We start from the raw sequence: 27,061 nt of genomic DNA, 5'->3' as shown, positions 1-27,061 counted from the left end.
GGGGTTTCACTACTGTATAAGGGAGAAAACTTGTGGAGTGGTTGGGTTGGACCCTCATCAGGGTTCGTGGGGGGGGAGGTACTAGACCACCAAGGCATGGTTGGGCGGGCTGGAGGTCCACTGGCACAATCCTCCTGCAGAAGTACCCCTTTCATCAGAGCTAATACTGTGTCTAAATTTGCATGCTATTAGCTCTGATCAAAGGGGCATTATTGCCCTGCACTGTTCCGACGCTAATTTTAGAGCGCTGTTTGGAACTGCGTGGGGAATCTGATCGTCCAGGGGAAAAAGAAGGACTGCTACCCTTCTAACCTGTCTCCCTGGTCTTGGTTGATGTTGAATATTGAAACCTGTTGGCCATAGTTCAGCCAGTGGTAAATCCCCAGTTCCATTTATTCCAACATGGTCAAGATGCTGTTCACAGATGATGTCATGGATCATGAGGATTTCTTAGCAGCTGATCTCCAGGCCTACAGTTCCAAAGGCTGGTCTGGGGGTCCTGGGGGAAGCCTGGGTTTGGCAGTGAAGTGGAGGCCCCGGCACTGAAAATCGGCTGGGAACCACATAACTATTTTCTAACTTGAAAAGCCCCCCTGGATCTCCCTCCTGACCTCCAAGATGGCACCCCCTCCCTCCTACTCCCTATCCCAGCCCGCAAGAATCAAAGGCTCTCCTCTCCCCACCCCTGAATGAGAGCTCCCCCCCCTCCAACCAGAACCCTTTGGAGACATTACCAGGGACATCAGGTAGGTCCAGGGGGGTTGGGGGGCTCGTTCCGGGAGTTCTTTTGATTCTCGTGGGCTGGGAGTAACTGGTAGGAGGGAGGGGGCTATTTTGGAGGCCAGGAAGGGGATCAGGGGACCTTTCATGTAAAAAACAAATTAGCTATGGGAAAAGCATGCGAAGTATGGCTGATGGAATTCTTTCTTTCCCTTTGTGTCTGGGGAATTTTAAGGGGTAGAGAGTAGTTGTGAGGGATAATTTTTCAGGGGTAGGAGGTAGTAGTGGTGGGAGTGTCAGTGGGAAGTAGTTGTAGGGGAATGGGGTAGGTAAATGGGTAGTTTTAGGTAGGAGATAATTGGAGGAGAATGGAGACCAGTTGAGAGTGAGGTGGATAGAGTAGTTGGGGGAGAGAGAGACCCCAGCCCTGAATGTCAGACCAAAACTCAACTTTTAGGCACTGTGCTGTGCTACATTGGGAGCTAGTCATCTGCATCAATCCACCGGAAGTAATGAAGCAAGTTATAGGGGGAATTTGCTGAAGGGATAGAAAGCAAAATGTAGCAGAGCACTGGAAGGTGCGGTCCTGAGCTTACTCAATAGATGATATGGAGAAGTTACTGCAACTTAATGAGGAAACATTTCCAGAGAATTGAGGTGGGAGTATTTCATTACACTTTTTGACCTATAAAAGTCTCCGGCTGCCACAGAGTGTTCAAAGATCCCTGTGTCCGCCTGCACTTGCTATTCCTGGAGAGAAGTGCCTGCCTCAGCATGTCGAAACCTGGTATGTTTGCTGGCTGCCTGCCTGAGTCTGGGGTGGTTTTTTGTATTATGTCTTTGGGGTCCATGATGCCTTGAACTGATACCACTGTCCCAATAATTTTTGTGAGGGATTTGCTGCAGGTTGGATCCAGAAAACTCCTGTGACACTCAGGTGCTCTAATAGTTTGTAAATTCTCAAGACTGCAAAAGCTAGACTATGTCAAAACAGTGCGTAATAAGGGCTTAGATAAAATAATGTGTGGGGGGAGAGGGGGTTCTCAGTCTCTTTATGTCTAGAAGAGGGACAGTGGTTTGGGGAAAAATCCTCTTTATCCTGGGAAGCATCACCCCATGGAGTCAGTGAGAGGTGGGGCTGCTATTTCCTCCCCATAACTCATCAATCCAACGGTTTCATTATTTTATTAGTGTTTCTCCCATCCTGGCTCCTGTGAAATTCTTGCTGACTAGGACAAGGGAAGGCAGGGGGGTGACTGTGAACTTTAATAACTCCCAAATGCCATCTAGGTGTAACTCTTAGACATTCCATCTATCCACCTTCATGCTATGTTTCTCAGGGATAGTGTCTCCAAATGGGTTGTTACGCACATCCCAGAAAATAATGAACATTATTCCTAAGCCAAGCTATATTGACCATTATCATTAAATCGGAAACACTTTGAACATACTCACCATAATACTTGCATCATGTAGACGATCTTCTTTCTAGAATTTCTATACAACCCTTGAGGTTATCATAACTTAATACATTTCTTGATTAGCTTTCGAAGGTTGCCCTTCTTCGTCAACCTTCGAAAGCTAATCAAGAAATGTATTAAGTTATGTCCAATAAAAAAGGTATCATCTTATTTTCTTTTCCATGTTTTATTTTGTTTGATTTCTATTGATAACCTTAAGAGTGGACTAACACGGCTACCACACTCCTATACAACCCTTGGAAATTGCTTTTAATCCAGCTTGTGGCACCAAGCACAAAAGGAAATATTTCTGAACCTTTATGCCACATTTTGTTGCTCTCTGCCTGCGTTTCTTAGTATTTGAAGAACTTAAACCTCTTCACTTGATGTACAGAATAATCTACTATCAACGTCATTCTCCTTTACCTCTACTTGCTTTTCTTGCTTTGATCTTATCGGTTGAAACGACAATGTCCTGGGTGATCACAACTCTTCAGTTTCCTCAGTTCTCTTAGACTCAAGATCCCACTGCTTTTCTGCAGCGCTGACTTTTTATTCTGTTTGCACAGTTCTGTACACAGGATTTCCCTATCAGAAGTTTGCAGCAAGATGAGTAACTGTTTCCAGCTCTTTCTACAGAATCAGCATATATCCATTTCCCCAGTTTTTATTAAGCTGCAGTGAACTCTGTTCTCTGTAATCCACTGGACAGGACTGCAGCTATCACTCATCCTTAGGTTTGACCTCCCCTCTGCTTCACTATTCATGTGTCTGATTTTGATTGACCTGGATTATTCCTGGAGCACCTCTGTATTCCTCACTGTATTTTTTTTTTTGCAGTTCTTCATTTGCTAATCTATTTCTTTTAAAGAGTTTTTTTTCTCTTGTTTTGCTAATTATGTTGCTTTTTTCCCTGCGTGTGCAGGTGGATTCTCACGCGTTCCTTCTGCATGTTGGAAGCCTTGTCCAAGTTTAATGATGAAGCCCAGATTCTGGACTTTTATTTTCATACTTAACCCTTTTTGTTGGTCCTCCACAGGGCTGTGATAGGAGTCTATAGCTGTGATATTACTTGTGGGTCATTATTCCCCTCATTCCCTTTCCTCCTTTCCTGAAGTTACTATTGAGGAAACTACACTTCTCCTTTCTTCCTCAAAATGTACCACCTGTTCCTCTGATCCCATTCCCACCCACCTTCTTAATGCCATCTCTCCTACTCTTATTCCTTTTATCTGTCATATTCTCAACCTCTCACTTTCCACTGCGACTGTCCCTGCTGCCTTTAAACATGCTGTGGTCACACCTCTCCTTAAGAAGCCTTCACTCGACACTACTTGTCCCTCTAATTACCAACCCATCTCCCTCCTTCCATTTCTCTCCAAATTACTCGAGCGTGCTGTTCACCACCGCTGCCTTGATTTTCTCTCCTCACATGCTATTCTTGACCCATTACAATCTGGTTTTCGCCCTCTCCACTCAACCGAAACTGCGCTTACTAAAGTCTCCAATGACCTATTACTGGCTAAATCCAGAGGTCAATATTCCATCCTCATTCTTCTTGATCTTTCCGCTGCTTTTGACACTGTCGATCACAGCATACTTCTCAATACCCTGTCCTCACTTGGATTCCAGGGCTCTGTCCTTTCCTGGTTCTCTTCCTACCTCTCCCTCCGCACCTTTAGCGTTCACTCTGGTGGATCCTCTTCTACTTCTATCCCTCTGCCTGTCGGCGTACCTCAGGGTTCTGTTCTTGGTCCCCTCCTCTTTTCTATCTACACTTCTTCCCTTGGTTCATTAATCTCATCCCATGGCTTTTCCTACCATCTCTATGCTGATGACTCCCAAATCTACCTTTCTACCCCTGATATCTCACTTTGCATCCAAACCAAAGTTTCAGCGTGTTTGTCTGACATTGCTGTCTGGATGTCTCAACGCCACCTGAAATTAAACATGACCAAAACCGAGCTTCTCATTTTTCCTCCCAAACCCACCTCCCCACTCCCCCCGTTTTCTATTTCTGTTGATGGCTCTCTTATTCTCCCTGTCTCCTCAGCTCGAAACCTTGGGGTTATCTTTGACTCTTCTCTCTCCTTCTCTGCTCATATCCAGCAGATCGCCAAGACCTGTCCTTTCTTTCTTTACAACATCCGTAAAATCCACCCCTTTCTTTCCGAGCACTCTACCAAAACCCTCATCCACACCCTTGTCACCTCTCGCTTAGACTACTGCAATCTGCTTCTTGCTGGCCTCCCACTTAGTCACCTCTCCCCTCTCCAATCGGTTCAAAACTCTGCTGCCCGTCTCGTCTTCCGCCAGGGTCGCTTTACTCATACTACCCCTCTCCTCAAGTCGCTTCACTGGCTCCCTATCTGTTTTCGCATCCTGTTCAAACTTCTTCTACTAACCTATAAATGTACTCATTCTGCTGCTCCCCAGTATCTCTCCACACTCGTGCTTCCCAACATCCCTTCCCGTGCACTCCGCTCCATGGATAAATCCTTCTTATCTGTTCCCTTCTCCACTACTGCCAACTCCAGACTTCACGCCTTCTGTCTCGCTGCACCCTACGCCTGGAATAAACTTCCTGAGCCCCTACGTCTTGCCCCATCCTTGGCCACCTTTAAATCTAGACTGAAAGCCCACCTCTTTAACATTGCTTTTGACTCGTAACCACTTGTAACCACTCGCCTCCACCTACCCTCCTCTCCTCCTTCCTGTACACATTAATTGATTTGATTTGCTTACTTTATTTTTGTCTATTAAATTGTAAGCTCTTTGAGCAGGGACTGTCTTTCTTCTATGTTTGTGCAGCGCTGCGTAAGCCTTGTAGCGCTATAGAAATGCTAAATAGTAGTAGTAGTAGTAGTAGTATTTTTGCGATTAAGGCTAAATCTGTAGCCCAAGGAGTTTGTTAGATTGCTGAGATTTACCATAGATTTTATCCAATGGATCATACAGGGAGTTCCCCCATAATATTCCTCACTGATTCTTGTTGCTAGGAATAGCAAACTGAGTGTACATTTCAAGGCAAATTATCCAGGAATGTGAGATGCTGTCAAAGGCTTTCATAGTCAATCCATGCTACACTGAGATTCTTGCTCTTCTTACCAGTGGCCATGATGGTCTTATACAGTATTAATTGGTCTTTGGTTCCATATGATCCCCTCTTTTTACCCTTATGCTCTATTGCCATGATGTTAATAGAGTCGATATGATCATTTATTTTCTTGGCATCTATTGCAGTGAATACCTTATAAGGTACAGGTAGACAAGTTATCGTTCTGTACTTGGATCTCCCCTTTTAGAAGAGGACATGTTCTTCCTGTAATTAGTCATTGTCGTGTTACGTCCAGCAGTCTGATCAACTGATTTTTGCAGCACAAGTCTTGATGGATAGATGTTAACTGTTTGGAACCATGGTCAGGCACTTCATCCAGGCCTAGAGCCTTGCAATTCAGGGATCTTTTTTAACTGGGTTTCCAACTCTCTTGTCGTCATTTAAGACCTTTCCTAGTTCTTCTTACGCCAGGGGTAGGTCATCCTGCTTCTTGGTTGTGCTCAAATCCTTTCTGTTTCAGCTTTCGTTGGTGGTATGTTCTCCTCCAACTCTCTGTTTTGAGGTCTCTCTAAATACTTTATTTTGATATCTCACCTTGCTTTTTTCATATCTCCACAGTTTTCGTGCTTCAGCTGCTATTTTTACTTTCTTATTGAGTACATGAGTTCAAGGTCTTCTTGTGTTAATGCAACTTGTTTCAGTTTGCTGCTTTGTATATACTGTCCATAAATATGCATACCCAGCTGTACAACAGGTGTTGTGTAAGATATGCAGGTATGTAGTTGGTATGCACGTGTGCATTTGTGCTGGTATTCTGAACATATATGTGCATAACTGGTGTGTAAATGTTAGCACTGACTTTATAGATTTAATCCCGTTGTGCTATTGTTGATTTTACTTGTCATGTTTTATACTTTGGGTGTCAGGTTGAATGGGTAGATTTTCCTTTACTTGGACTCATAGGAGCCAACTTTTCAAAATGATTGGGGGTGCTGAAATTTTTTTTTTTTTTTTAAATGGTGGTGAATTCCCCCCTCCCTCCCTCTCCTCCCCGCTCCCCTCCCCCTCCCTCCCTCCCAGTTCCAGGCCCCCCCTTCCTCCCTCCCACCCTCCCAGTTCCAGGCCCCCTCCCCGTTCCAGGCCTCCCTCCCTTCCAGGGCCCCTCCCTCCCTCCGAGTTCCAGACCAGTCCCTCCGAATTCCAGGGCCGGCCCCCCCTCCCTCCCTCCAAGTTCCAGGGCCGGCCCCCCTCTCTCCCTCCCTCCCTCTGAGTTCCAGGGCCCCCTCCCTCCAAGTTTCAGGGTCTCTCCAAGTTCCATGGCCCCCCTCCCTCCCTTCAAGTTCCGGGCCCCCTTCTTCTGAATTTTAAAAGTCATTTTACCTCGTCAGGGTTACGGCGGCAGCATCAGTGAAAAACATGCAGGCTCAGCGCTTCAGCCTTCCCTTCTCTCTCTCTCAGCTCTGGTCCTTGCGGAAACAGGAAATGAGGGCGAGACCAGAGCAGGGCGGGACCAGAGCTGAGAGAGAGAGAAGGGAAGGCTGAAGCACCGAGCCTGCATGCTTTTCACTGTTGCTGCCACCGTAACCCCGACGAGATAAGATGACTTTTAAAATTCGGAGGGAGGGAGCCCGGAACTCGAAGGGAGGGAGGGACTTTTAAAATTCTGGGCTGGCGAAGGAAACTTCCGGTGGGTGAAATATTGGGGGTGATCGAGCACCCACAGCCAGTGGCGTAGCCAGACTGCCAATTTTGGGTGGGCCTGAGCACAAAGTGGGTGGGCACAAAATTTTCTCTCTCCCCCAGCACTTCCCAATTCAAAATATAAATCCTTTAGCAGATGAGGATCCCCAATCTCTGTCAGCTGAAGGCCTCTAGTAAAGATGGCCAGAACTCCTCTCCACCAAGCCCAGTAGGCAGCAGCAACTCCTCGAGCCACTGATGCCAGCACCCCCATACATGCTTAGTTGTCAGTGGCTCCAGGATGCTGCCCCCATCTGCCAAGCTCAGTAGAAGGCATCTCTGGCCAGCTTCAGAAGAGACCCCAGCTAGTAGGGCTTGGGAATCCCCACTAGCTACAGTAAGGGTCAGGGCTGCCGTTAGCCATGCTGGTGACCAGGGCAGAAAATAAAGCCCCTCCCCCAATTCCCTCTCCAATCTCCTCATCTGCAGTTAAAGTCACACTGACAGACCCTCACAAATTAGAAATAAAAATAGACAAAATTGAACTGGGAACCTCAGCATGTACTGCAATACTGGAGGAAAAAAAAACCCCAAAACAAAACAAAAGCACATTTCCTTTTCTACTTAAAACAATAAAAAGAAATCCGCTATGCACATTTCCCAAAGTTAACATATTCCATTTAAAACATTCAAAGTAAAATGATTTTCCTACCTTGTCTGGACATTTTATTTTTCCATGATGTTGTTTCCAATTTCTCTTTCCCGCTTTCCTGTCTGTCTTCTGCTAATTCTTCAAGCGGTTGTCCATTTGTCATTTTTCTCCTGTCGTTTCATTTCCTCACTACACTTACCTCTGAAATTTTGATCCTTCCATTTTAGCTCTTTCCTTCCTTTTTTTTCTTTTCTGCCTCTATACACTCAAATTTCATCCTCTTCCTAAATCTTTTCCTTCTTTTCACTTTTCAGATATCTATCACATTTCCATCTCCTTTCACCCACTAGCTCTCCCATTCCCCATCTCTCTCCTTCTCAGCCTTCCATTCCCTTCCATCTTCGAACTACGCGCCATTATCATATTTCTACCCCCTGTGATCACTATTCTCTCATTTTTTCCTTGCCATCTCTCCACTCCCTGGGCCTCGCCCCCATGCTTTCCACCATTCCCAGTGTCTCCCTCCCTCCACCCTTCCAGCCCAGCATCTGTTCCCTCTTTCTACCCTCCTCACCCTGTAGCCTGATATTTCCCTATCCCTTTTACCTCCCACCACCAGCATCTTCCTGTCCCATCTCTCTCCCCTCCCCCATTGTCCAGCATTTTCCCTTCTCTTCCCTACCATCCATTGTCTATCTTCTCTCCCTGGATCCATCTTCCCTCTTTCTCCCCTCCCCCACTTGTGCATCTCTCCTTTCCTCTTCTTCACCTTCATGTCCAACTTTTCTCCCTCTCCCTGTCTTGAGCCCCTGGTTTAACATCTCTCTACCCCCCTCCCACACCCACCACCATCTCTCCATCCTTCCTTTCCCTCACCTCAATGCCATGTTCAACATTTCCCCTCTCATCTCTCCCTCCCTTCCACTTCCATGCCCAACACGTTTTTTTCTCTCATGCCCTTTCCCTCCCTCTCCCCATCCCACCCATATCCAACAATTCTCCCTCTCTTTCCCCTTGCAGCATCTCTCCGTCCCTCCCCCACCTAGCTCTACCCTGTTTCACTCCCTCATCCCAACAGTGGTCCTGTCTCTCCCCGACGACCCCCCCCCCCCACACACACACACACATACACACACACACACCAACCAACCAACCAACCAACCACTCGCCATCATGCTGCAGTTTTGTTTCCCTCCCTTTCCCCAGCCACCATTCACTGACACGCTGACTGCAGCCCTTCTTTCCCTTGGCCCTGCCGTCGGCTTTCTCCACCCAGGAGGTCTGGGAGGGTCTGGGCGTCGGAAAGAGGGTATTATTTTTTTTGTTGTTGTTTTTGTCTTTTTGGGAGGGGGCAGGGTTAGAACACAGAGAAGTGCACCACAATACAGATTCACTGGACAAATTAATTAAGCAGTAAGCATTAAATTAAAGAGAATAGATATATCAGGTAGCTAAACCTATAGCCAAAAAGTTGAGAAATTAGAATAAAATAATCAGAAATCACTTAGCAGTATTTTGGTTCAGGTCCAGCACATGGAATGCTACAAACAATTATAAGGAATAGATGAGAAAGGTAACGAACCTACAAAAAATTAATTTCCCATCTTAATATCAAAACCACGGTCCAGCAGCTCTACCTTTCGAGGTCCGGCAGCTCTCCCTCCCCCCACCGCTGGTCCTGCATTTGTTCACCCCCCCCCCCCCCGATCCTCAAAAACCAGCAAGCCACGAGCAGCACTAAAGATGCACTGCTGCTTCCAGCTGCCGATTCTTCCTTCTGCTTGGTCCCAACTTTTCTGATGGAACTGACTGGCAGCCAGAAGCAGCAGGTGCATCTTTAGCACTGCCTGGACTCCCTGGTTTTTGAAGATGGGGGAACAAATGCCAGACCAGCGTTGGGGGGAGGGGGAGAGAAGAAGAGATGCCAGACCTATCATTGGGGGGAGGGAGGGAGGGATGCCAAATCCATGGGAGGCGATGAGGGAGGTAGAGATGGCAAATCCATGGGGGGGGAACCAGATGCCGGACCAGCGATGTGGGGAGGGGAGAATAGGGAGAGCACAGATAGTCCTTTGAGTTGATGAGATCTATTGTTTTTCTTGACCACAGCTACTCTTTGCTGCCCCCCCCCCCCCCAAGCTGCTGTCCTAGGCGACTTCCTAGTGTTTCTTAATGTTTAGGCCAGCCCTGGATTCAGGCACTCATCCTCATTCACCCTCGACCCTTCTAGACAGTTGGCAGAAAAGAAGCAAAATGTCAAAAACCCTCCTACGCTAGCTGTGTTTATAGCTAAGTATGGCATCTAATTTAACATCCTCCCATGAGCTTCCTAGTAGAGAAACCTATATATAGACACTAATCTGAAGCTTCTGGTGAATTAATCTCTCAGGCAATCTACATCAAGATGGGCATTAGTAAGGAACACTTCTGACTCCGCCTTCCAATACTCATTACTCAAAATGGACTTAAAACAAAATAATAGTTTCAGCTTCCAATAGCACAACCTATGTATTGTGAAACAGAGGGGCCTCCTTGGAGTGGAGGATCTGCCTAGTGGTTAGTACCGTGGACTGAGCACCTGGGGAACTGGGTTCAGCTCCCACCTAACCCTCCATTGCCCCAGGTACATAAACTTAGATTGTGAGTCCTCTAGAGACAGAGAAAGTACAGCATTTTGTATATCTAGTAATGCTATAGAAATGATTAGTAGTAGTGTAGCAGGGACTCTCTCTTAAATGTACATCTAGTAGCTCTGTAGAAATGATAAGTAGTAGTATTCATGGTTGCTACATATGCTGTACCCGTATTGGGGAAATGTGTGTGTATGTGTATGTATATTACTACTACTACTACTACTACTTAACATTTCTAGAGCGCTACTAGGGTTACGCAGCGCTGTACAATTTAACAAAGAGAGACAGTCCCTGCTCAAAGAGCTTACAATCTAATAGACAAGTGAACGGTCGGTCCGATAGGGGCAGTCAAATTGGGGCAGTCTGGATTCACTGAACGGTAAGGGTTAGGTGCCGAACGCAGCATTGAAGAGGTGGGCTTTAAGCAAAGACTTGAAGACGGGCAGGGAGGGGGCTTGGCGTAAGGGTTCAGGAAGGTTGTTCCAAGCATAGGGTGAGGCGAGGCAGAATGAGCGGAGCCTGGAGTTGGCGGTGGTGGAGAAGGGTACTGAGAGGAGGGATTTATCCTGTGAACGGAGGTTACGGGCGGGAACGTAAGGGGAGATGAGGGTAGAAAGACAGTGAGGGGCAGCAGACTTAGTGCATTTGTAGGTAAGAAGGAGAAGCTTGAATTGAATGCGGTATCTGATCGGAAGCCAGTGAAGTGACCTGAGGAGAGGGGTGATATGAGTATATCGGTTCTGGCGGAATATGAGACGTGCAGCAGAGTTCTGAACAGATTGAAGGGGGGATAGATGGCTAAGTGGGAGGCCAGTGAGGAGTAAGTTGCAGTAGTCCAGGCGAGAGGTAATGAGAGCGTGGACGAGAGTTCGGGTGGTGTGTTCAGAGAGGAAAGGGCGAATTTTGCTGATGTTAAAGAGGAAGAAGCGACAGGTCTTGGCTATCTGCTGGATATGCGCAGAGAAGGAGAGAGAGGAGTCAAAGATGACTCCGAGGTTGCGGGCAGATGAGACGGGGAGGATGAGGGTGTTATCAACTGAGATAGAAAGTGGAGGAAGAGGAGAAGTGGGTTTTGGTGGAAAGACGATAAGCTCGGTCTTGGACATGTTCAGTTTCAGGTGGCGGTTGGACATCCAGGCAGCAATGTCGGATAAGCAGGCCGATACATTTTTTTTAAGGTGTTGAATAAACATGTTGATAAAGGTGAGTTGATGTAGTCTGTCTAGATTTTCAGAAAGCTTTGGACAAAGTTCCTCATGACAGACTCATGAGAAAATTGAAAGCCACGGGAAAGGCGGCAAGGTTCTGCTGTGGACTGGGAGCTGGTTAAGAGATTAAAAAACAGAAAGTAGGGTTAAACGGCCAATTCACCACTAGCTGTGGTAGGACAGAAATGTGTGTAAAATAAATGTTTCACACTCTGGAATAATGATAAAACCACATTTCCTATTCAGCTGACCTTGTTCTCTAACCCTCTGGATATAAACTCATAAACTCCAAAACACACATAACTGATAATAATAAGAAGGGAAGGTTCATTTACAAAAATGAAATATAAATTGAAAACAGAAATGACTAGGGGACAGTGATTGCCAAACCTAGTCCTGGAGGCAGTGCATGCAAATATTTCTCATGAATATTCATTGTGATTATCCTGACAACCTGACTGGCTGAGGTGCCTCCAGGACCAAGTTTGGGAACAACTGGACTAGGATTTAAAAGCTATGTATAAATGTTCAGAATGTGACAGAATAAAAGTTCTTTAATGTTCTTTAAATTCTAGAATGAACACTTGTCAAATTTAATTGGAATAAACATATACTTCCTATGGCAAAAATTAGGCCACCTATTTGTTACCCAAAAGTGATTACAGATCTTAATTTATACAACCTGTGTGGGTGATGCAAGTCTCTCCCTCTGTCGGAACAGCTGGAAGAGTAGGTGGTTATGACAGGCAATGCTTGCTCTGAAGTGTTCCAATGATGATCAGTAGATTGTCCTCCTCCCCTATCCCGCTCTCTGTTGGAGTTCCTCAGGGATCTGTCCTTGGGCCCCTTCTTTTTTCAATCTACACCTCTTCCTTAGGCTCCCTGATTTCTTCTCATGGTTTCCACTATCATCTTTATGCCGACGACACCCAGCTTTATCTCTCCACACCAGAAATCACTGCGGATACCCAGGCCAAAGTCTCGGCCTGCTTATCCGACATTGCTGCCTGGATGTCCAACCGCCACCTGAAACTGAATATGTCTAAGACTGAACTTATTGTCTTCCCACCCAAACCCACTTTCCCTCTCCCTTCACTCTCTATCTCAGTTGATAACACCCTCATCGTCCCCGTCTCATCTGCCCGCAACCTTGGTGTCATCTTCGACTCCTCCCTCTCCTTTTCTGCGCACATCCAGCAGATAGCCAAGACCTGTCGCTTCTTCCTCTATAGCATCAGCAAAATTCGCCCCTTCCTCTCCGAGCACACCACCCGAACTCTCATCCACTCTCTCATTACCTCTCGCCTTGACTACTGCAACCTACTCCTGACCGGCCTCCCACGTAGCCATCTACTCCCCCTTCAGTCCATCCAGAACTCTGCCGCACGTCTTATCTTCCGCCTTAACCGATATACTCATATCACCCCTCTCCTCAAGTCACTTCACTGGCTCCCAATCAGATACCGCATACAGTTCAAGCTTCTCTTACTCACCTACAAATGCACTCGATCTGCAGCCCCTCCGTACCTCTCTACCCTCATCTCCCCTTACGTCCCTACCCGTAACCTCCGCTCTCAAGGCAAATCCCTCCTTTCAGTACCCTTCTCCACCACCTCCAACTCCAGGCTCCGTCCCTTCTGTCTCGCCTCACCCCATGCCTGGAACAAACTCCCTGAGCCCATACGCCGTGCCCCCTCCCTACCCATCTTCAAATCAATGCTCAAAGCCCACCTCTTCAATGTCGCCTTTGGCACCTAATCACTACACCTCCTCTCAGAAAACTTATCTACCCCAACTTGACATTTCATCCTTTAGATTGTAAGCTCTTCCGAGCAGGGACTGTCCTTATTGTTAATTTGTACAGCGCTGCGTAACTATAGTAGCGCTCTAGAAATGTTAAGTAGTAGTAGTAGATAGGCTGGTAGGTTGATTGATAGATGAGTCGATAAAAATGGGTTCAATTCTCATCACAGTAGATGCAAAACTAGTAAAAGGTAGACATTTAGACATGACTTGAAGGAAAGGGGGTAGAACTACAATATTAAATAGGACAGATGGGGGGGTGGAAGGGTAAAAACATGAGGAAAAACACATGGTATCTTTTAGAGTTTTCCAAGGTGTCACCTGGAAGACCTAATCACCTAATCACTCGACAACGACTATGACTTAGACCACATCTTCCATCAACTCCCCCCTATGCTAGCCTTCAAACTACTCCCACCTCCTTATCCCTTGCTACTCTGGATTTAAAAAAGCTTTGAATAAATTCCTGGAGGAAAAGTCCAGACCTGGGAAAAGGCACTGCTTTTCCCCAGGATTAAATAGCATAGAATCTTGCTACTTTTGGGGATGCTGCCAGGTACTTGTGATCTGAACTGGTCACTGTCGTATACAAGATGATGGGCTTCTAACCCAGTAGTGCAACTGTTAACATTCTTATGTGTGCAGTGTTGTTGCACCTGTATTGTCTATGTGTGACCAAAGTTTTACTGTTTGCTGCAAGTGCTCTGGCTGTTTAGTGCTGGAGCAGTGCATGTGATTGTATGTGATGTTTGCACTGCTGCTTTGTGTAAGGTACCTGTCTTGTAGATAACTAGGGGAGATTTATGTTCAGTGCTGTCAATCTGCTACCTTTCAAAAGCCCTAAATTCCCTATAAATAATATAGCTTATGAGACTGGAGTGACTGACTATTTACTGTATAATTCATCTGGTCAAAAGACAAGAGTGGTTTCTGATCCTCTTTGAGGGGGGAGAGTGTGGATGTCTCCAATGATGCCTTTTCTCCTTTTGGTTACAGGCACTGTTCTATTTGCTCTGGATTCTTCTCAGCGCTGTAAAATTGGATTACCTCCTGCAGATTACAATGACAGCTTCTATGATCGATGCATTGATGTTGGAAGATTCAACAATATCAGCCATATCTTCTTCAGTCCAGAGGGGATGATGTATGCTGTGCAGGGATCAGAGCTGTATGCTGGACCTCTGCCGACCAGCCAGTCTGTCGACTGGATCCAGAATGAAGCCACGCGCGTAGGGAAAACTGACTGGGAAAAGTTCAAGATCATCCTCTTCCATCCTAATGGTACACTGTATGCCACCACAAAGGATGGTGCCTTCTACAGAGGCCCTGCACCAAACAATGAAAACGTGTCCTGGCTTTATGGGCAGGCGAAGAAAGTAGGAAGTAGTGCTTGGGATTATTTTTATGCCCTGTTTTTTGACTCTGAAGGTATCCTGTATGCAATCGATAATCATGGGAAACTTCTGAGGCGAAGCCCTCCAGATGAGCCAGATATGTGGCACGACACAAGTGAAGTTGTCGGAGGATATGGTTGGACAACCTATTCTCATTTCATCTCTTTCAGCCCAGATGGAGATCTGTGGTGCACCAGTGGAAATGGGAAGCTGTACAAAGGGAAGCCTCCGGCCACTGTTAAAGGTTCCTGGATTGATGAGGCTCAGCATATGGGCTGGGGTTATCAACAGTATAAAATCATGGCTTTTACTCAAGATAAAAGCATCAAAAGCATCCTGAGCCTGGACTTTCAGGTTGACAAAGGAAAAATCACTTCAATGGAGAGGGATCTTGTGGAGGAGCAGACTTACCGGAACCCCAGCTCTGTCCCCTTGAATTCCACCTTCTCGTAAGTGCTGGTAGTGTTAAAATTCTTGACATCCTGAGTAGCCATTTCTCTGTTTCTTTCAGATACTCAATAGAAATCAAACAAAATAAAACATGGAAAAGAAAATAAGATGATACCTTTTTTATTGGACATAACTTAATACATTTCTTGATTAGCTTTCGAAGGTTGCCCTTCTTCCTCAGATCGGAAATAAGCAAATGTGCTAGCTGACAGTGTATATAAGTGAAAAACATTCAAGCATTGCTATGACAGTCTGACAGGGTGGGAGGATGGGGGTGGGTTGGAGGTATGCATGGGAACATCAAAGCATATCATTGATATTCTAACAGGATGGGTGTGGATAATGTATTAAGTTATGTCCAATAAAAAAGGTATCATCTTATTTTCTTTTCCATGTTTTATTTTGTTTGATTTCTATTGATAACCTTAAGAGTGGACTAACACGGCTACCACACTCCTCTACTTTCAGATACTCAAAAACCGTTCACAAGAAACAAAACTTATCTTAAATATTAAAGTTGCTTTCAAAAAAATTTACTTCAAAATAGATTTTACTTTCAAAAAAGGAGGAAAAGCCTCAGAGTGTTTAGCTGCTGTGAACATTGCCATCTTCAAACCAGAAAAATGGCCATTTGCTACACATTTTTGTGCTTAGTGCATCTATCTTTTAGGACCATTTTCGAAAAGAAAAGAAAAGAAAAAGTCCAAGAGAAAAATGCACAAAAACAAGCCATTGGGATGTCTGGGGAGTGGGAGGAGGCAGCATTCTTAGTAGACTGGCCACACAGAGATCCAGCAGAGCAGTGGAGCACCCTAGGGGGCGCTGTAGTGGACTTCACATAAAAGCTCCCAGGGGCTGCTTTATATTGTACGGTGAACCCTTCAAAACCCACCAAAACCTACTGTACCCAACTGTACACCTCTACAGTAGCCCTTATGCCTGCAGTTGTCACCTACATGTAAGTACTGTAGGTTTTCGGTGGGTTTTGGAGGGCTCACACTTTCCACCACAAGTGTACTAGTTAAGTGGGATATATGCCTGGGTCTCCTTCATAGTGCACTGACCACTAGGCTACTCCAGGGACCTGTTTGCTGCTCTAATAGGATTGTCCATAACATCTGAAGCTGTCATATAGGCTGGTATGTACTGTTTCTATCACTTCATTGGGGGAGTGGTAGGGGGTCAGTGACCATTGGGGGGAGTAAGGGAGGGTCATCTAATCATTTAGGGCACCCTTTGTGACTTACGTGTGACTGAAACAGATCTAGAGCAGAATGTTTTAGCCCTGGAAATGTTTGCTTTGTTCCATTATGGCAGAAAAACGGCCACGTTTTGGGAATGCCCCAATCCTACCCCCTTGAGATTTAGACACATTGCAGATAAAAATGTTTTTCTCTTTGAAAATGAGCCCCTAAATGTAACTAATATTCACATGTAAAATACCATACAACAGAATGCTCCATGGTGTGACCTCACCTTGTGTATTGCACTCAGTTCTGGTCGAAGTATCTCAAAATAGATACAGCAGAATTAGGAAGGGAAAGAAAAGGGCTGGAATTCCTCTCATATGAGGAAAGGCTAAAGAAGTTAGGCCTCTTCAGCTTGGAAAAGAGATGGCTGGTTGAAAGAACCTGTGCTATAGCAGTCAGGCACAGGAGATTATCTTCTGACTCCACAGTTTGAGCTGCCTCAGGAAAATGTGTCTAGGAATGAAAATGGAGCAGTAAAGCGTATCTGGTGTATAGTAACTTGGGAAGTAAAGAAATATTCCTACTGCAAAGAGTTTATATGCCTGACCTTATTAAAGGCACCCATAGGAGCCAGTTCTGAGGGTGTCAGTGGGTGCTGAGCACCCACAGTATTGGGCAACCTCCTTTATTTTGTACAGGGAGGGGGTAATTTGTATTGTGTTTAACACCCCTAATCAATTGGTGCCTATGTGTTGTGCCCCTTGACAACGCTTAGATGTATATTCACCTGGTGAAAAATATTTCAAACTTTTAGCAGAAAAAGCTTCTTACTAAATCATTTGTCTCACCTATTCTTAGATTTAAGAAAACCATAAAAACAGAGAGTTCCTTTACCCACGAGCATGGATTCACAGTGAAATTTGGGATAGAACTGAACTTCAAAGCCGGCATCCCAGTCATTGGAGACGCACAAACAAAGATTGTGCTGGAAACAAGCACCACTCACACCTGGAAATTCAACGAGGTCAACTCAACTCAGGTACTTCCCCTACACTCCTGCTACCACATAGAGCGAAGTCTGAGTTATGCTTAGTTATCAGTTCCAATCTGGTTCTTCTCCTACATCCCTGGTACAATATGAGTGTGGTCCAAGTTATTCTTAGCTATCAGTTCAGCTCTGGGTCTTCTCCTACATCCCTGGTACAAGTGAGGTCCGAGTTATGCTTAGCTATCAGTTCAACTATGGTTCTTCTCCTACATCACTGGTACAATATGAGTGAGGTCCGAGTTATTCTTAGCTATCAGTTCAACTCAGGTACTGCCCCTTCATTCCCAGTACAATATAGGTAAACATAACTTGGACCTCATCCATAAGTTCATACTGCAAAAACAAGTGAATTGTGTGCCTGACAAATTCGCAAGATTGGAGATGAGCAGATGTGGTCCCTCTTCACAAAAGTGGAGACAGGGAAGAAGTGGGAAACTACAGTCCGGTAAGTCTCACGTTGGTGGTAGGAAAAATAATGGAGTCACTACTGAAAAAAAGGATAGTTAACTTTCTAGAAGCCGACGGGTTACAGGACCCGAGGCAACATGGCTTTACCAAAGGAAAATCCTGCCAAACGAATCTCATTGACTTCTTTGACTGGGTGACCAAAGAGCTAGATGAGGGACGTGTGCTAGATGTAATCTACTTGGATTTCAGCAAAGCCTTTGATTCGGTCCCCCACAGAAGATTTATGAATAAGCTGAAAGGGCTGAACTTAGGACCGAAAGTGGTGAACTGGAAAAGAAACTGGTTGACCGACAGGTGGCAGAGGGTGGTGGTAAATGGAATCCACTCAGAGGAAAGAAAGGTGAGCAGTGGAATTCCTCAGGGGTCGGTGTTGGGGCCTATTCTGTTTAATATATTTGAGAGATATTGCTGAAGGGTTGGAAGAAAAGGTTTGCTTTTTTGTGGATGACACAAAGATAGCCAATAGAGTGGATACCCTTGAGGGAGTAGAAATGATGAGAAGGGATCTCCAAAAGTTAGAAGAATGGTCGAGGGTCTGGCAGTTAAAATTTAATCGTCTTATGACCAATAATCTACTCAAGCTTTGAAATTAAATGAAACTCCAAAACACAGCTTCACACACACTGCGTACACAAATGCTGAATACTCTTGCTGTCACCCAACCAGCCACACAAAACAACACATTCAGCAGTGGAGAAAAAAAGCCTCAGTAACGCCACCCAACCAGCCCAAGACTTCGGACTATAAAGCGTGGGTCCGGTGTACCATCGTCTGGCTCAAAAAAAACCCTCCACTTTATACTCCTTAGAGTGTCTAAATAGATGTTAACTACCTCACTCACATTAACTAGTGGGTAACACTATTCTCCACTGCTGAATGTGTAGTTTTGTGTGGCTGGTTAGGTGACAGTGGGAGTATTCAGCATTTGTATACGCAGTGGGAGTTAAAATTTATTGCCAAGAAGTGTAAAGTGATGCATTTGGTGTGCATAAACTCGAAAGAGAGATACCAAATAGGAGGGGAGAGTTTAGTAAGCTCGACTCAGGAGAGAGATCTTGGGGTGTTGGTGTCCGATGATCTGAAGCTGAAGAAACAATGTGACAAGGTGATAGCTGTGGCCAGAAGGATGCTAGGCTGCATAGAGAGGGGGATAACCAGCAGAAGAAAGGAGGTGTTGATGCCCCTCTACAAGTTGTTGGTGAGGCCCCACTTGGAGTATTGTGTTCAGTTTTGGAGACCGTATCTTGCTAAAGATGTAAAAAGACTGGAAGCGGTGCAAAGAAAAGCTACAAAAATGGTTTGAGATTTGTGTTGCAAACTGTATGAGGAGAGACTTGCCAACCTGAACATGTATACCTTGAAGGAAAGGAGAAACAGGGGTGACATGATAGAGACAGTCAAATATTTGAAAGATATTAATCCGCAAATGAACCTTTTCCGGAGACAGGAAGGCGATAGAACTAGAGGACATGAATTGAGGTTGGAGGGGGGGCAGACTCAGGAGTAATGTCAGGAAGTATTTTTTCACAGAAAGGGTGGTAGACACATGGTAGATACAGCAGGAGATGGTGGAGATTAAAACGATAATGGAATTCCAACGTGCATGTGATAAACACGAAGGAATCCTGTGTAGAAGGAATGGATCTAAGGGATCTTAGCTGAGATTGGGTGGCAACGCTGGTAATTTGAGAGTAAAACCAATGCTGGGTGGACTTCTACGGGCTGCGCCCTGATCGTGGATGAATAGATATGGATGGGCTGGAGTGTAAATTTTAAGGGGCTTCGACGTTAACTTCAGAACTTTTAGTACAGGAACAGTGCTGGGTGAACTTTTACAGTCTGTGCCCTGAGAAAGGCAGGGACAAATCAAACTCGGGTATACATTTAAAGTATCACATACCATGCAAAATGAGTTTATCTTGTTGGGCAGACTGGATGGACCATTCAGATCTTTATCTGCTGTCATTTACTATGTTACTATCCACCTTATAATCGAAAGAGAAAAACGCCTAGATTTCGACCCAAATCGGGAGATAGACGTTTATCTCACAAAAACGAATAAATCGGTATAATCGAAAGCCGATTTTGGACGTTTTCAACTGCACTCCGTCGCGGATGCGGACAAAGTTGATGGGGGCGTGTCAGAGGTATGGCGAAGGTGGAACTGGGGCGTGGTTATCGGCCGAGGAGAGATGTACGCGTTAGGGCGATAATCGAAAAAATTAAGGCGTTTTTAGCGAACATTTAGGACACTTTTGTTGGACCCTTTTTTCACACGAACAGGTCCCAAAAAAGTGCTCTAAATGACCAGATGACCATCGGAGGGAATCGGGGATGACCTCCCCTGACTCCCCCAGTGGTCACTAACCCCCTCCCACCACAAAAAATTGATGTTTCACAACTTTTTATTTTCACCATCAAATGTCATACCCACCTCCCTGGCAGCAGTATGGAGGTCCCTGGAGCAGTTGTTAGGGGGTGCAGTGGACTTCAGGCAGGTGGACCCAGGCCCATCCCCCCCTACCTGTTACAATTGTGCTGCTTAATGCTTATTAGTCGTCCAACCCTCCCAAACCCACTGTACCCACATGTAGGTGCCCCCCTTCACCCCTTAGGGCTATAATAATGGTGTAGACTTGTGGGCAGTGGGTTTTGAGGGGGATTTGGGGGTCTCAACACACAAGGGAAGGGTGCTATGCACTTGGGAGCTCTTTTACCTTTTTTTTTGTTTTTGTAAAAGTGCCCCCTAGGGTGCCCGGTTGGTGTCCTGGCATGTGAGGGGGACCAGTGCACTACAAATCCTGGCCCCTCCCACGAACAAATGCCTTGGATTTATTCGTTTTTGAGCTGGGCGCTTTCATTTTCCATTATCGCTGAAAAACAAAAACGCCCAGCTCACAAATTGTTGAATAAAACATGGACGTCTATTTTTTGCGAAAATACGGTTCGGTCCGCTCCTTCACGGACCCGTTCTTGGAGATAAACGCCTATGGAGATAGACGTTTTCGTTCGATTATGCCCCTCTGTATATTCTTTTATTTAATAATGTATAACACGTCACTCAAAAAGCTACAATAAAGGGAGGAAAAAGACCTCAGTGGGTCCAAGGCATTTTGGCTATTGCACTATAATGAACTAGTTAAGACTCCTGTATTTCGTTCTTTAGATTGTAAGCTCATTTGAGCAGGGACCGTCCTTCTTTGTTTATTTTGTACAGCGCTGCGTAACCCTAGTAGCACTCTAGAAATGTTAAGTAGTAGTAGTAGTAGTAGTAGTAGTAATCACCGGTGAAAAATTATAAGTGCTGTGTTCAACAAAAAACTTGTCACTACAATCCTCAGTAGTCGAGTTCTGATGTTATAATAGAAAGGTGATACAATATCAACCTTCAAATGACGAATGTTCCAAGATTTAAGAATAATTGAATTTTATTTTTATGATTTATGAAAATTTGCATGTGAAAATGTAAATATTTTTGGGAGGGTTTTTGACCAGTGATTAATTTTTGTCCAGTGATTAAAATGGGGTCTTAACTAGTGAATTATAGTGCAATAGCCAAAATGCCTTTGACCCAGTGAAATCTTTTTTCCTCCCTTCATTGTAACTTTTTTGAGTGAAGTATTATACATTATTAAATAAAAGAATTTTTGAATTTGTCGGGCACAGTTTACTATTTGGTAGTGTGTTTCTACACTTTTAGGAGTGAATGGATTTTCCCTATTTTTGTGATCAAGAATTTAGCTATAAGTTCAACCTAGGTACTGCCCCTACATCCCCAGTACAATACAGAGTTAATTCCGAGTTATGCTTGGCAATCAGTTCAGCTCAGGTATTTCTGTGTTTCCTGCACTGCACAGTAGTACCCTCAGCAGGCTACAAGGTATGCTTATGTGACCTGTCCTCCTCAACAGCATTCCCCTTCCTGTCATAATGTCCAGGTTATCTTTCAGAAAAAAATGTCATTGCAGCCCTCCTCACCTGCCAGGAGTGCCAAGGTTTGAACTCAGGATCTCACAGTTCTGCTCAGCCTAGATCCACCCCCTTGAGCCTTTGAGGGAAAACAGTGGAAGACAGTCACTGCCCCCAGAGGAAGCCCATTGAACCAGAAAGGGGTGTGTGTGCACCACACACAAGGAAGTCAACCCAGCACACCCTTGCTGGTGTAATAAGGTGTCTAATGGGTTGGTCTTGTACCCAGTTCTACTCTTTCACTTTTGTTACATACCTACTTTCTGCTGTCAAGTTTGCCTTCTTTTCCTGGTCCCTGCTGTTTTACCTGCCTGTTTGTTGTCCTGATTCCTGCTCCAAGTCTGCCTGCCATTCCACCCCAGCCTGGAATTCTTCTTCCTGCCCTAGACACAGGGCCGTGCCTAGGGTCTCTGGCGCCCCCCTGCAGACTATCCATGGAGGAAAAGAATGATGACACCGAGAAGAACTCTGTCTTTGTTGTAGCCTGCCTGGGCATATATGAAATACTAGCAGAAGCAGCCCTCAGAACTGCAAGAAGTTCTAGAAGGCAGAGGTGTGGATCAAGTTTAACCCAACCCCTTAAAACTGAACTGTATGCTTGGTACCCAAACTGTTCATGTGGTTACATCAGTCCACCTTCTGTAGAAGGACAAGGAACATCTACACATACCACGATTGACTCTGGAGCTTCTGTCTGCTTCATGGCGCCAACCTTTGCTCAGGAGCATCAAGTTCTAGTACTTGAGAAAATGAAGAGCATAGCTCTTCCTTGTCCTTGGACCCCATAACTCTAGAGACTGAACCTCTTATAGTGACTATGATTCAGGATCACCAGGATGTGATAAGATTTGACTCAGTTCATGCACCCCATTTTGCCATAATCCTGTGGATGCCCTGGCTTGAATGACATGAATTCCATATTCAGTGGAAAAAAACAACAGATCATCTTCACAATCATGTTTTTTTGCCAGTAGAATATGGATATGGATATTTTGCTTGCTTTATAATGCACTTTGGCTTAAGAAATGCTCCTGCTCCATTCCAGCATCCGGTGAATGAGATATTCCAAGTCCTTATAGAAGTGTGCATTGTAGAATATCTAGATGATACCTTAAAATTCTCTAATATTCCAACAGATCACAATCGTCAAGTCTGTCATGTTCTCAAATATCTGCAGAAGCATTACAGGCTCATTTTCGAAAGAGAAGGACGTCCATCTTTCGACATAAATCGGAACATGGACGTCCATCTCCCAGAGACGTCCAAATCGGTATAATCGAAACCAATTTTGGACATCTCTAGATGAAGTCCGTCGCAAGGACGTCCAAATCTCAAGGGGGCGTATCGGAGGTGTGGGGAAGGCGGGATTGCGCGTGCCTAAGACTTGGACGTCTTTGACCCATAATTGAAAAAAGCACGAACGTCCATGATGAACACTTGGATATTTTCACCCGGACGTGTTTTTTTTATGAATAAGGCGCAAAAAGGTGCCCAAAATAACCAGATGACCAACAGAGGGAATCAGGGATGACCTCCCCTTAGCCCCCAGTGGTCACTAACCCCATCCCACCCTCAAAAATTTCACTAACAAATATTACGTGCCAGCCTCAGATATCATACTCAGGTCGACAGCGCATGCTGGTCCCTGGAGCAGTTTTAGTGGGTGCAGTGCACTTCAGACAGGCGGACCCAGGCCCATATCCCCCTACCTGTTACATTTGTGGAGGAAACAGCGAGCCCTCCAAAACCCACCAGAAACCCTCTGTATCCACATATAGGTGCCCCCCTTCACATGTAAGGGCTATGGTAGTGGTGTACAGTTGGGGGTAGTGGGTTTTGGGGGGCTCAGCACACAAGGTAACGGAGCTATGTACCTGGGAGCATTTTATGAAGTCCACTGCAGTGGCCCCTAGGGTGCCCAGTTGGTGTCCTGGCATGTTAGGGGGACCAGTGCACTACACATGCTGGCTCCTCCCACGTCCAAATGGCTTACATTTGGACATTTTAGACATGGACATCTTTGGTTTCGAAAATCTCCGAAAGTCAAAGATGTCCATATCTAAGGACATCCAAATCCCATCTTTCGAAAATGCCCCTCCTGGTGTACACAAAACTAGAGAAATGTGAATTTGACAGGGTATCCACAGAATTCCTAGGGCACAACCTTTCCTCTGACAGTACCCTGATGAATCCCGGAAAGATCTCAGCAGCTACCAAGTGGCCAGTGCCAAAAGACATCAAACACAGTGGGCAGCCACTCTCAGAATTCCATTGTGGTGCTCTTCACCACCCTCTCAGTGGCTGCATTGTATTCTTTTATCAAATCCTTCAACAAGTCTGGGGTGTTGAATAAGTCACCCTCCTTAGTCTTGGCCAGACTTTTCCCCTCACAGCCTGCCTCTTTCAGCCCCACCAGGGGGCATTGTTACACTGCTCCTCTAAAGCTAGGGTCTGTTCCTTCATGGAATCGCTGAGCCAGCTAGCCAATTCCTCCCTCTTTCTCCTAGCATCCATCAATCGGTCCTCCATTGTTTGCGTATATTCACCAGAGTAGTTTCTGCAGGAGACTCTTTCTTGAGATGGGCAGTCAGATTCTCCAACCCCTTTAAAGTATCTCTTCTGGATACTTCTAACTAGGTCAGTGGCGTCTCTTCTCCTGCCATCTGGCCTTGCCATACACATCTCCCTGTGTCCAGCTCTGACAATTTCTCCTGGTGCTCCTGCACCACAACAAACCTTGTGTTGAGCTGATACCGTATCGCTGCATTTTTTTGCATCAACACTTTATTCTCTTCCAAATAGTTGAGTACACTCTTGCTGTATTCTCACCTTCTCCTCCCAGAGGCACATCTCTTGGGCTTGCTGTTGAAGTTCAGTGTTCTTGCTCTCTAGCACTCTGATTATTGCTTGCTCCTCCTGACTCTCCTGAGATTAGACAGCTGCCCCTGTGCTTGCAAACTCTTCCACTGGCACTTGTGCAGTCACTATTTCTGCTTAAGTAGTTTCCACTTGGGTCTGATATACCTGGTTTTGGTCTGCCAGTTGACAGATCTGGGATTAGAGCTTCTTAGCCTGGTCCTGCGGCTTCGCCGGTTGCTCTTCTGCTGCTGCTGGACACATGGCTTGCTCCTTTGCTTCTTGGATCCAAGAGCTTCTCATCTGTTTAGCCTGATCAGCTCGAATGCTCTGCTTCAGCAATCCCTGCAGTTTTTGAAGTATGTGATTCGCTTCTGCCTTCTCCTCAGACTTTTCTACCAACAAAGTTGAACCCTTCGATTCCTCCTGAAGGGTGTCATTGGAAGCTCTTAACAGAGTTACTTGTTCAGGGGCCATCTCTTCTATTTCTCTCTCACACACTCTATTTTCTCCTCAGTAAGCACCTGGTGGCAAACTGACCCTTTCCTATCTGCTGTTCTTCTATGAGGAGGTCCTGCTGCTTGAGCTGATCACGTGACCCACTAAGCTTAGCCAAGTCACTCTCCTGTTGCACCTCTGCAATCTAAACAGTACTCTCTTGCCTCTTGAAACACATGGAGTAGGTCTGCATGTCGCTGTAGCCTTTCTATGGAAGATTTGTTCAGGATCGTCTGCTCCCTCTCATGGAAGATTCCTTCAGGATCATCTGCTCCCTCACACAGATGACCTCTGTTATCCTGCTCTCCAAGGTCTCTCAATGCTGTGACCTCCTGGGTTTTTTTGTTCAAGTGCCTACCATAATCCCTTCTGTTCTGCTTCCACAGCAGCTTGGAGGTAACTGCAGCTTCTCCACATATTCACCAGTTGTCTGTACTAGAGCTTCCATTAGCTTCCCTTTCTCTCTTGCCAGACTCTGTGTTTTGGCTCTCAAGCAGTGGATTTTCCCCAAGTCCATTTTAATAATGCTCTATGGACTTTTCCTTTAGGAAGCTGGTCAGACCTCTTTTTTAAACCCTGCTAAGCTAAATGCTTTTACTACATTCTCTGGCAAAGAATTCCAGGTTTAATTACACAGAGTGAAGAAATATTTTCTCCGATTTGTTTTAAATTTACCACTTTGTAGCTTCATTGCGTGCCCCCTAGTCCGAGTGTTTTTGGAAAGAGTAAACAAGCGATTCATTTCTACCCGTTCCACTCCTCTCATTGTTTTATAGACCTCTATCATCTTTTCTCCAAGCTGAAGAGCCCTAGCCACTTTAGCCTTTCCTCATAGGGAAGTTGTCCCATCCCCTTTATCATTTTTGTCGCCGTCTCTGTACCTTTTCTAATTCCACTATATCTTTTTTGAAATGCAGTGACCAGAATTGCACATAATATTTGAGGTATACAAAGGCATTATAATGTCCTCATTTCTGTTTTCCTTTCCTAATAATACCTAACATTCTATTTGCTTTCTTAGCCGCCACCACACACTAAGCAGAGGGTTTCAATGTATCATCAACAATGATGTCTTGATCCCTTTCCTGGTCAGTGACCTCAATGATAAAACGACTGGTATATACATTCAAAAAAGTAATATTTATTTCACCTAGACTTATGAGCACATTATAAATGAAGGTGCATAGTTATATATGAAACACTGCTCGGCTATTCATGCACCCATGTGATTGAAGAGTTTGTGATTTGAGTGCTTTGCTATATGATATTTTCAGATCATTATTTTTGTATTCATCAAATTTGTTAAAATGTAAGAGCTGCAGGAATTTATACCACAGAGGTACCAAACTCTGAGGCAATCAGGTCCTGGACAAAGCATATGATTTCTGACTGGTTTCTCTTTGCAGACTGAGTTCAGCAGATCCTCGACATTCGTGGTGCCTCCTGGAAAATCGATCAAACAAGTCGCCACGATCCAGAAGGCACAGATGGACGTGCCGTACGTGGCTACGGTTTCCACACTGTTTGGCTTTGTAACCACTGTCAGAGGTGTCTGGAAAGGTGCTTCTGTTTTCAACCTGGAGGTTAAACAGGAAGATGTTACAGCAAAATAGAAATGTAATTATCTCACCTGCTTTTAAAGAATTTGAGGCTTCATGCAGCTTTTGATAGCAGTAACAAAGCTATTGAAGGAGCTGAAAGGAGATTAATTTGCCTTCAGTAAACAGCATAGCATTATAAGTTTGAGGGATTCTGCTTGTTTGCTCTTATATCCGCAGACTGAACAGGACTACTACTACTACTACTACTATTTAGCATTTCTATAGCGCTACAAAGCGTACGCAGCGCTGCACAAACAGGACCCTCAAGCTTGGTCAGTCTGGGATCAGCTTGGGAGCCCAAAAGTTATTTACTTTCTTGCTTAGACTGCTCTGTTTAATGCTTAGAAGTTGTTAGAAATAAACAGATAAACAT

General features: G+C 45.1%; 2 protein-coding genes across 2 annotated transcripts in view; one reads left to right on the top strand and one right to left on the bottom strand.

Moving 5' to 3' along the window:
• Positions 1-2,706, bottom strand: part of C4H11orf42 (chromosome 4 C11orf42 homolog) — a 22,261-nt gene extending 19,555 nt beyond the window's left edge. Inside the window, exon 1 of the mRNA XM_030199863.1 lies at positions 2,607-2,706. The gene's annotated coding sequence lies outside the window, so the exon portion shown is untranslated. The remainder of the gene's footprint in view (positions 1-2,606) is intronic.
• LOC115468274 lies at positions 1,407-27,061 on the top strand. Its single transcript, XM_030199862.1, has 4 exons — positions 1,407-1,507; positions 14,211-15,057; positions 17,107-17,287; positions 26,494-27,061. The coding sequence occupies exons 1-4, from the start codon at positions 1,495-1,497 to the stop codon at positions 26,698-26,700; spliced, it is 1,248 nt and encodes a 415-aa protein (XP_030055722.1). The 5' UTR covers positions 1,407-1,494; the 3' UTR covers positions 26,701-27,061.

The sequence above is a fragment of the Microcaecilia unicolor genome, chromosome 4 (assembly GCF_901765095.1).
Source record: "Microcaecilia unicolor chromosome 4, aMicUni1.1, whole genome shotgun sequence".
Lineage (NCBI taxonomy): Eukaryota > Metazoa > Chordata > Amphibia > Gymnophiona > Siphonopidae > Microcaecilia > Microcaecilia unicolor.
Note: the sequence above shows the minus strand (reverse complement) of the source record. Positions and strands in the feature narration are given on the sequence as shown.